General features: G+C 45.9%; 1 protein-coding gene across 1 annotated transcript in view; it reads left to right on the plus strand.

Moving 5' to 3' along the window:
• LRRC75A (leucine rich repeat containing 75A) overlaps positions 1-11,064 on the plus strand; it is an 85,086-nt gene that overhangs the window by 70,337 nt on the left and 3,685 nt on the right. Inside the window, exon 3 of the mRNA XM_064271842.1 lies at positions 8,922-9,037. Within this exon, the coding sequence (XP_064127912.1) occupies positions 8,922-9,037 (116 nt within the window). The remainder of the gene's footprint in view (positions 1-8,921; positions 9,038-11,064) is intronic.

Below are 11,064 nucleotides of genomic sequence, written 5' to 3' on the forward strand. Positions count from 1 at the left end.
CATTAATGGATTTTTATATGTTGAACTAACCTTGCATTCTAAGTAGATAAATCCCACTTTGTCATGGTATATGATCCTTTTTATATGCTGCTGCTCAACCATTAATCAAAAAGTTGGCAGTTCACACCCACCTGGAGGTGCCTTGGAATAAAGGCCTGGAGATCTGCTTCTGAAAGGTCACAGCTTTGAAAACCCTGTGAAATGCAGTTCTACTCTGTACACATCTGGTTGCCATTAGTCAGTATCAACTCGACAGTAGCTGGCTTGGGTTATTTGTCTTTATTTTGCTAGTATTTTGTTGAAGATTTCTGTATCCATATTCATAAGTAATAATGGTCTGTAGTTTTATTTTCTTGTGATGTCTTTGGTTTTGGTATCAAGATAATTGTTTTAGGCTTGGTTCTCTGGAAAAGCAAAACCAGTAAAGCGTAAAAATATAGAGAGAGAAATTTATATCAAGGAAATGGCTCACGTGGTTGTAGAGGCTGTGAAGTCCCAAGTTCATGGGTCAGGCTGGAGGCTTCTCCTGATTAATGTAGCTGCAGGGGCTGGTGAACCCAAGATTGTCAGGTCAGATAGCTGGGCTCTGTCACACAGGCTGCAGAGACCAACAAATGCCAAGACTGGCAGTTAAGCTGCTAGCTCAAGTCCCGAGAACCAGAGGTCAGACGAACAGGAGCCAGCTGCAGGATCCAAAGCGAACAAAAGCCCACCAGCCTTGCCAGAAAGTCCACCTATATTGGATGCAGGCCAGACCCCCAAGGAAACACCCTTTCAAGTGATTGACCACTCACAGCAGATCCCATCATGGAGGTGATCCCATTATATCAGATCTCATCATGAAAGTGATTACATCATTATATGACTGCTAGACTACATCATAACTGCCAAACCACTGAGAAACATGACCCAGCCAAGTTGACACACAACCTTAACAATCACAATAATACTGGCCTCATAGAATGCATTAGGATGTGGTCCCCCTTTTTCTATTTTCTGAAGGAAGTTGTGAAGGACTGGTGTTAATTCTTTAAACATTTGATAGAATTCACTGGTAAGGCCACCTGGTCCAGAGCTTTTCCTTGTGGGAAGTTATTTGCTTGCTCTTATAGACCCATTCAGATTTTCTGTTTCTTTTTTAATCCATTTTGGTAGTTTGTGTGTTTGTAGGAAGTTCTCCATTTCATTTAGGTAATCTCATTTGTTGTCATACATTGGTTCATTGTATTTCCTTTTATACTTTTTATTTCTGTTAGATCAGTAGTAATGTACCCTCTTCCATTCCTGATTTTAATAATTTGAATCTTCTTTTTCTTTTCTTGTTGTTGTTAGGTGCTGTCGAGTTTGTTCCGACTCGTAGTAATCCTATGTACAATAGAACGAAACACTGCCCCGTCCTGTGACATCCTCCCAGTTGTTGCTATGCTTGACCCCATTGTTACAGCCACTGTGTCAATCTCATTGAGGGTCTTCCTCTTTTTTGCTGACCCTCTACTTTACCAAGAATGACACCCTTCTCCAGGGACTAATTCCTCCTGATAATATGTCCAAAGTATGTGAGACATAGTCTCGCCATCCTTGCTTCTAAGGAACACTCTGGTTGCGCTTCTTCTAAGACAGATTTATTCACTGTTCTGGCAGTCCATGGTATATTCAGTATTCTTTGCCAACATCATGATTCAAAGGCATCAATTCTTCTTCAGTCTTCCTTATTCATTGTCCAGCTTTCGCATGCATGTGAGGTGATTGAAAACACCATGGCTTGGGTCAGGTGCACCTTAGTTCTCAAAGTGACGTCTTCGCTTTTTAACACTTTAAAGGGATCTGTTGCAGCCAATTTGCCCAATGCAGTGCGTCTTTTGATTTCTGAACTGCTGTTTCCATGAGTATTGATTGTGGATCCAAGTAAAATGAAATCCCTGACAACCTCAATCTTTTCTCCACTTATCGTGATGTTGCTTGTTGGTCCAGTTGTGAGGATTTTTGTTTTCTTTATATTGAAGTGTAATCCATACTGAAGGCTGTAGTCTTTGATCTTCATCAGTAAGTGCGTCAAGTCCCCTTCACCTCCAGCAAGCAAGGTTGTGTCATCTGCATAACGCAGGTTGTTAATGAGTCTTCTTCCAATCCTGATGTCCCTTTCTTCTTCATATAGTCCAGTTTCTCGGATTATTTGCTCAGCATACAGATTGAATAGGTACGCTGAGAGGATACAACCCTGATGCACACCTTTCCTGACTTTAAACCATGTAGTTCCTTGTCGATATACTGCTGCAGCCACTTTTGAACGATCTTCAGTAAAATTTTGCTTGCATGTCATATTAATAATATCGTTCAATGATTTCCACATTCAATTGGATCACCTTTCTTGGGAATAGGCATAAATATGAGTCAGTTGGCCAGGTAGTTGTCTTCCAAATTTCTTGGCATAGACAAGTGAGTACTTCCAGCGCTGCATCCGTTTGTTGAAACATCTTAACTGGTATTCCGTCAATTCCTGGAGCCTTGTTTTTCACCAGTGCCTTCCGCGGAAGTTGGACTTCTTCCTTCAGTACCACAGGTTCTTGATCATATGTTACTTCCTGAAATGGTCGAACGTGGACCAATTCTAGGTATAGCGACTCTGTGTAGTCCTTCCATCTTCTTTTTTTTTTTTTAACTTTTATTGAGCTTCAAGTGAACGTTTACAAATCAAGTCAGACTGTCACATATAAGTTTATATACACCTTACTCCGTTCTCCCACTTGCTCTCCCCCTAATGAGTCAGCCCTTCCAGTCTCTCCTTTCGTGACAATTTTGCCAGCTTCCCACTCTCTCTATCCTCCCATTCCCCCTCCAGACAGGAGATGCCAACACAGTCTCAGGTGTCCACCTGATATCATTAGCTCACTCTTCATCAGCATCTCTCTCCCACCCACTGTCCAGTCCCTTCCATGTCTGATGAGTTGTCTTCGGGGATGGTTCCTGTCCTGTGCCAACAGAAGGTTTGGGGACCATGACCACCGGGATTCCTCTAGTCACAGTCAAACCATTAAGTATGGTCTTTTTGTGAGAATTTGGGGTCTGCATCCCACTGATCTCCTGCTCCCTCAGGGGTTCTCTGTTGTGCTCCCTGTCAGGGCAGTCATCGATTGTGGCCGGGCACCAACTAGTTCTTCTGGTCTCAGGATGATGTAGGTCTCTGGTTCATGTGGCCCTTTCTGTCTCTTGGGCTCTTAGTTATAGTGTGACCTTGGTCTTCTTCATTCTCCTTTGATCCAGGTGGGTTGAGACCATCCATCTTCTTTTGATTCTTCCTGCGTCATTTAATATTTTCCCCATAGAATCCTTTGGTATTGCAGCTTGAGGCTTGAATTTTTTCAGTTCTTTCAGCTTGAGAAATGCTGAACATGTTCTTCCTTTTTGGTTTTCTACCTCCAGGTCTTTGCACATGTTGTCATAGTACTTTACTTTTTCATCTCAAGCTGCCCTTTGAAATCTTCTGTTCAGCTCTTTTCCTTCATCATGTTTTCCTTTTGCTTTAGCTACTCAACATTCCAGAACAAGTTTCAGAGTCTCTTCTGACATGCATTTTGGCCTTTTCTTTCTTTCCTGTCTTTTTAATGACCTCTTACTTTCTTCATGTATAATGTCATTCCACAACTCATCTGGTCTTTGGTCATTAGTGTTGAACACATCTAACCTACTCTTGAGGTAGTTTCTAAACTCAGGTGGGATATACTCAGGGTCATACTTTGGCTCTCATGGACTCGTTTTTTCTTCAGTTTCAACTTGAACTTGCATGTGAGTAATGAATGGTCTGATCCGCAGTCGGCCCCTGGCCTTGTTCTGACTGATGATATTGAGCTTTTCCATCATCTCTTTCCACAGATGTAGTCCATTTGATTCCTATGTAATCCATCTGGCAAGGTCCACATGTATAGTCACCATTTATGTTGATGAAAAAAGGTATTTGCAATGAAGAAGTCATTGGTCTTAGAAAATTCTATCATGCAATTTCCGGCATTGTTTCTATCACCGAGACCATATTTTCCAACTACCGATCCTTCTTCGTTTCCAACTTTCACATTCCAATCACCAGTAATTATCAGTGCATCATGACGCAATTTCAAACTGCAGAGGTTAGTAAAAATCTTCATCTTTGGCCTTAGTGGTTGGTGCGTAAATTTGAGTAACAGTCGTATCAACTGGTCTTCCTTGTGGGTGTACAGATAATATTTTATAACTGACAGCATTTTACTTCAGGATAGACCTTGAAATGTTCTTTTTGATGATGAATGTAACGTCATTCCTCTTCAAGTTGTCATTCCTGGCATAGTAGACCATATGATTGTTCAATTCAAAATGAGCAATACCAGTCCATTTCATCTCACTAATGCCTAGGATATCGATGTTTATACATTCCATTTCATTTTTGATGATTTCCAATTTTCTTAGATTCGTACTTCGTACATTCCATGTTCTGATTACTAATGGATGTTTGCAGCTGTTTCTTCTCATTTTGAATCATGCCGTAACAGCAGATGAAGGTTCTGAAAGCTTGACATCATCCATGTCATTAAGGTCAACTCCACTTTGAGGAGGCAGCTCTTCCCCAGTTGTATTTTGAGTGCCTTCCAACCTGAGGGTCTCATCTTCCAGCACTATATCAGACAATGTTCTGCTGCTATTCATAAGCTTTTCACTGGCTAATGCTTTTCAGAAGTAGACTGCCAGGTCCTTCTTCCTAGTCAATTTTATTTTTTTCAAATAACTAATTTTTACATTTGTTGATTTCTTTTATTGTTTTTCTATTCTGTATTTATGTTACTCCAATCTACTATTTCCTTCCTTTTGCTTGCTTTGGGTTTATTTTACTCTTCTTTTTCTAGTTTCTTGAGGTGAATGGTTAGGTTATTTATTTGAGATCTTCTTTTTTAATGTAGGCATTTACAGCTATAAATTTCCCTTTAAGTACTGCTTTTGCTACATCCTGTAAGTTTTGATATGTTGTGTTTTCATTTTCATTTATCTGAAAAGTATTTTTTAAAGTCCCCTGTGATTTTTGCTTTGATCCATTATTTAGGAGTGTATTGTTAAATGTCCACATATTTGTGAAATTCACACATTTCTTTGTTATTTATTTATAGTTTCATTTCATTGTGGGCAGAAAACATGCTTCATATGATTTTATTTCAGTCCTTTTAAATTCATTGTGATTTGTTTTATGGCCTAACATATGGTCTATCCTGGAGAATATTCCATGTGCACTTGAGAAGAATGTATATTCTGCTTTTGTTGGGTGGAGTGTTGAATAGATGTCTGTTAGGTCTAGTTGGTTTATAATGTTCAAATCTTCTATTTCCTGGCTGATCTTCTATTTGCACTATGTATTTTTTGAAAGTAGGGTATTAAAGTCTCCAGCTTGTATTGTTGAATAATTCCCTTCAGTTCTCTTAGTTTTTACTTCATATATTTTGGGGCTCTGCTGTTAGGTGCATGCATGTTTATAAATGTTAGATCTTTTTGATGGGTTGATTCTTTTATTATAAAATGCCCTCTGTGTCTAGTAGCAATTTTTGTTTTAAAGATATTTGGATAAAAGTAGAAATCAATAACAGAAAAAGCAGGGAAAAGAAATCAAACACATGGAAACTGAACAGTATGCTGCTAAAAAAAACAACTGGGTTATAGAAGACATGAACAATGGAATAAAGAAATTCATAGAATCCAATGAGAATGAAAACACTTCCTATCAGAACCTTTGGGACACAGCTAAGGCAGTGCTTAGAGGTCAATTTATATCAATATGTGCACACACACAAAAAGAAGAAAGGGCCAAAATCAAAGAATTATCCCTACAACTTGAATAAAGATATTTGGTCTGATATTAGTATAAAGTAGGTAATCCGAGTATGCATTGTTATCTATAGGATCCAGTAAAGTTGGTTCCATTTTAAATGCAGAAAAGGTGAGGCTTGTTAATAGTTTATTTTTTCTGAATGGACCTTATGGAGCCCTGGCGGCACAGCGGTTAAAAGTGTGGCTGCTAACCAAAAGGTCGGCAGTTAGAATCCACCAGCTACTCCTTGAAAACCCAATGGGGTAGTTCTACTCTGTCCTATAGGGTTGCTGTGAGTCGGAATCAACTCAGTCAGCAACGGGTTTTGGTGGACCTTTATCAAAAAAAACTCCCATTGGCATAACCACTGACCAGCCCTGTGTCTCAGGTCTGTCACCCCATCTGCAGGCTTAAGTCTTTGTCACAGGTTTGGAATCTGACTTGCATGGTGCCTAGGGAACCTCAGAGTTCCCTTTAGCACGGGAGCCACTGAGGAGAGCCACCTGAGAGGCCATAGTGCCTCCATGGGGCCTCAGTGCCCTGTTCTGTTTTCTGACACCACCTCATTCCCAGTGGGCTCTGGACTCCCCTGGGATGGTTTCCAGGGCACCTCACACTTGCCACTTGCCAAGCCCCCACCCCACAATACGGAGGCCACCGGAGCCTGTCTTTGGGATGCAGCCTTGGTGGAGGGCCTGTTTACTCCTGTGTTCTGGGCCAAAGCCTTCCAGGATGATCTCAGATCTGATCACCCCTCAGGGTGAATGAATGATAAAGGAGAGGTGGCCAGGGAAGGCCTGCCCAAGCCCCAGAAGGCCTTTCTCCCCTTTCTTCCCCTCCGGGGGATCTGCAGCCATGATAGAGCTAACCGGGTTGGCAGCCTCAAAGAGTCATTGCTAGGGAAGAGGTCCCTGCACCAGTACCCACAGCCTCCCTCCCTTTCACCCTACCCGCCATGTGTACCATCATGCAGCTCTCCCCACTGCCAGGTCCAGAGTAGAATGCAGTCTCCCTGTTTCTTCCCTTCCTTTGCTGCCCCAGAAGCACAGTGCCCTGTCCCTCCCAAAGGTTGTGTTGTTCATCAGTTATGAAAATAAAATAACAAATGTGGGAAAAGCAGAGAGGAGAGGTGTAGGTAAACAGGGCATCCTGGCCTCTGGGGTCAGTTTGTATAGATTCCAAAAACAGCGTATGGTGGAGCCAGTGTATGGACTTACACGAGTCACGTAACCTCTCTGAGCCTCAGTTTCCTCTTCTGTAAATTGGAGGTTCTCATCAGTTATCACCAAGTTGGCTCTGACTCATGGTGACCCTATGTATAACAGAAGGAAATGCTGCCTGGTCCTACACCATCTTCATGATTGTTGGTATATTTGAGTCCATTGTTGGGGCTATGGTGTCAGTCCATCACACTGAGGGTTCCCTGACCCTCTGCCAACCATGATGTCATTTTCTAGCAATTGGTCTTTCCTGATGATGAGTACAAAGTAAGTAAGCCGAAGCCTCACCATTCTCACTTCTAAGGGGCTTTCTGGTTGTATTTTTTCTAAGATTGATTCGTTCTTCTGGCAGCCCAAGTATTCAGAAAGTATTTACTGCCCTGGCGTGTTGCGGGAATCCCATCAAGTTCTAGCATGTCTGATGTGTGGTAATCCAGGCGAAAGATGGTGGTGGCTTGCACCAAAGCGGTGGCCGTGGTGGTGGTGAGAAGTGGTCAGATTCCACGTTCTCGTCTACCCACCCCTGCCACAAACCACAATGCTATTACCCCAAGTCCTTGTACCAGCTATTGCCTCCTCACTTAGGGACACTTAGGGATGCCTTGTGCTTCCTTTCTCCATCGAAAATCACTAACTTGTCTATTGTTAAAAGCCCTTCTCAGATCTGAGCCTGGGCAGAAGTTGTCTTCCTGCTTTACCTGCCAGAGCTCTGTGTGCGCTGTGGCTCTTACATTACAGCACAGTATTTGTTCAACAAGCATTTGGACAGAGCTCACAGTGTGCTAGGCTCTAACTGAAGTGCTTTGCAAGTAATCCTCACAAAAACCTCTATGAGGTTAGTACTGTTATTCCTTTGCAGATGAGGATCGGAGGTACAGAAAGGTTAAGTGACTTGCCCAAGGTCACACAGGAGGTGACAAAGCAAGGATTTGAATCCATGCAGTTTGGCTCCAAGTCCATGCTCTTAACTAGTCTATATGCTGCTTTTCCATTAGTAGAGTAATGGCGATAATGATGCTAGCTGGCCTTTACCAAGGGCTCACTCTGCTAGGTACTGTGTCAGTGCGTTGACCTCAGCCCAGCCAGGTAGATGGCACATGTAGGTTTGCATTGAGCCCTGGCACATGTTCGTCCTGGCACACGCTCGCCCTGGCACACACCCTTGGCCACTCGCTCCCAGGGCGGGCCTCGTGCTCCCACTATGCAGTATAGGCCTGGCGTAGACAGAGTGCTCAGTAACTGTTGACTTGGCTTCCCTGGGGACGGAGCTGGAGTCTCTCTAGTGTCCTGCCACATCCTGTTCCTCAGGGTCTCAAACACAAATGCTGACAGACCAGGCATGTCACATAGGTAAATTCAGCTGGGAGAGACGTGCTTCCTCTTTTATTCTCCTGCTTTTGAGAGAGATGTGGGCAAAAATAATGCTTCCCTTTCCTCTTTATGTAACATACACAAGCAAGAACATTTGCTCAAAGCTGTATCCCCAGCTCCTAGCACACGTGCCTGGCACCTAGTAGGTCTCAGGAAATGTGAATGATGAACCCCCTGGCCCTGGACCTCTGAGAGTGGCAGGGACCATGGTGAACCCTGGCTGAGGGGTAGCTCCAGCCCATTGTCACCAGATCTCCTGATTTTTTAAAATAAGTTGGAATCCAGAGTTTAAATCTCAAATTTTCGGTGATCCCCCATTAATTCACAAAAACTAGAAACACTATGCAGGTCAGTTTGCAACCACAGCCCTCTGCTCTGGGCATCCACTCCCAACCATGGAACAGGCCCTCAGCACAGCCGCGGGCTCCTTCGCGGGGACAGGGAGGCTGAGGGAGAGCGGGCAGCTCTGCCCCACACCTGGGGACCCACTGCTGTGGTTGCTTCTGCAGGAAGGCGACGCGCTGGGCGCCATGGAGAAGCTGTGCCGGCAGCTGACCTACCACCTCAGCCCGCACTCCCAGTGGAGGCGGCATCGGGGGCTGGGCAAAAGGAAGCCACAGGCCTGGTGAGTGCGTGCCCACAGAGCCCTCCCAGACAGTTCCACCCTGTCCCTCTCAGCCTCCAAGCTGAGCCAGGCTGTGGGGTGCACAGTCCCACCCCAAGACCAGAACCAAGGAGTTGACTTGGGAGGCTCCCCAAAGGTGAGACTGAAGGAGAATTGGGGACAGGCATTCTAGTGGGTATGAGTCCTAAAAGGAACTGATGGGGAGTGGCTGGAAGATGGAGAGTTACAGGGCTGGGCCTGATGGAGCGGGTGGGGAGGGGAATGTGAGGAGTTTACAGTCCTCAGTGGGCTAAAAGCATTCCCACATTCCCCAGTTCTCCACGGTGTCCCATAGGGCGACCCAGCCCCTAGCCACGTGCCCGGCCCAGCAGCAGTGAGGACCCTTGGGCTAACATCTTCAGGGTGTCTGGCAGGCCCTCCTGCTACAGGCTCTTCCTTCCAGGCCCCTGGCAGATGGGGAAGGGGAGACTGACCCCTCCTACAAAGAAGAGGAGCCCTGGCTCCTCCCTCCCTTCTGGATACACAGAGGTTCCCAAAGCTGGAGGAGATGGATCCCAGGCGGCCTTTCCAGGTGGAGCAGAGTGGCTCTCCCCTAGCTAGCCTGGGAGGGGTGCTGGTTAGGCTGGGGCAGGGTCACGTGAGGGGATAAAGCAGACCAGGAAGACACGGGAACCCAGAAGATAAGGGTCACACTGAGACTTTGTGAGCTAGTTCTTTAGGACTGGAAGCTAGGAATTCGAGCTGTGTTGGACTGTTTTTCCTGTCCCTGCACACTCCTACACACACAGTCCATTCTCCATTCAGACGCCACGTATGAGGTCTCACTCCGCTCAGACCATCACACTTGGATGACATCCAAACGAGGTCCCGTGTGATTGGTCCTCCCCACTGGTTGACACCCCGAGCTTGTTCAGCGTCCAGGCTCACGGCATCTGCGTTCTCTCTGATGATCCACGCTCCTTCTTCACGTGTCAGCTCAAATGTCACCTCCTGAAGAAGCCTTCCCTGGCTAGTCGGTCTCAAGCAGGCCATGTTCAGCCCCACCTCCACCCAAACCGCTCTGACTTCTCTCAGTCATCTTGCTTGATGTCTCTGTGCCCCCAGTTGAACGAAAGCAGGGATCTTACTCTCTCGTTAATCACCGCAACCCCAGAGCCTAGAACAGTGCTTAGCGCACTAGCACCGCGCTACCTTTATTCCCTGGTGTCGTGGACAGTCATAGCAGCCAACACTAAACAAATGCCAGGCGGTGCTCCGAGACTGGACTGCCCTGCCTTGAGAGCTGTATATTCCAACTCCCTGGGGCTAGGCCCCACGCAGAGGCAAGATGAGGACACTTGGGATGGCCACCCAGCTTCCAGAGACCCCAAGGATGGGGACTCACTCACTGCTGCTGACAGGAAAGCTAAGCTGTGCCCCTTGGGCTGCTGGCATTAACATGTGCCCTTGGAGGAAGTGGAAGAGGCTGTGGGCACCCCACCTCCCGCTCGTTCCCAGGGTTGGGGCCTGCGGGCTTGCCTGGGCACCTAGAAATGGGGAGCGTGGGCACACTCACCTCAGCCTGAGCAGCCTGGGATCTGGCCCAGCGAGGAACAAGGAGGTAGCTGGAGTGGAGAGCACAGAGCCTCCAGGAGTCAGCGGCCCCCACCAGGCTCAGAGCCTGAGCCCTACCTGGTTTGGTCTGCAGGGCTAACCCATCTGGTGGGGAAGGTGGTCTTGAAAAAGAAACCTGAGATCCCTCTTACCACTCTTGAGGATAGCTCAGCTGACACCCAGGGGTGGTAGAAGCAGGACGCTCAGCACAAGTGATTGTTAATGACAGCAAGTATCAGTCACTTTTCTACACCATACTGGGTTGCCTAGTTCCGTATGTCAGGCACAGAGATTAAGTAACCAACCCAGACCCAGTACCGTCGAGTCAACTCAAAGCGACCCTATATGACAGAGTAGAACTGCCGTAGTTTACAAGGAGTCAAACTGCTGACCCTTTGGTTAGCAGCCGTAGCACTTAACCACTACACCACCAG

The sequence above is a fragment of the Loxodonta africana genome, chromosome 18 (assembly GCF_030014295.1).
Source record: "Loxodonta africana isolate mLoxAfr1 chromosome 18, mLoxAfr1.hap2, whole genome shotgun sequence".
Taxonomy (NCBI): domain Eukaryota; kingdom Metazoa; phylum Chordata; class Mammalia; order Proboscidea; family Elephantidae; genus Loxodonta; species Loxodonta africana.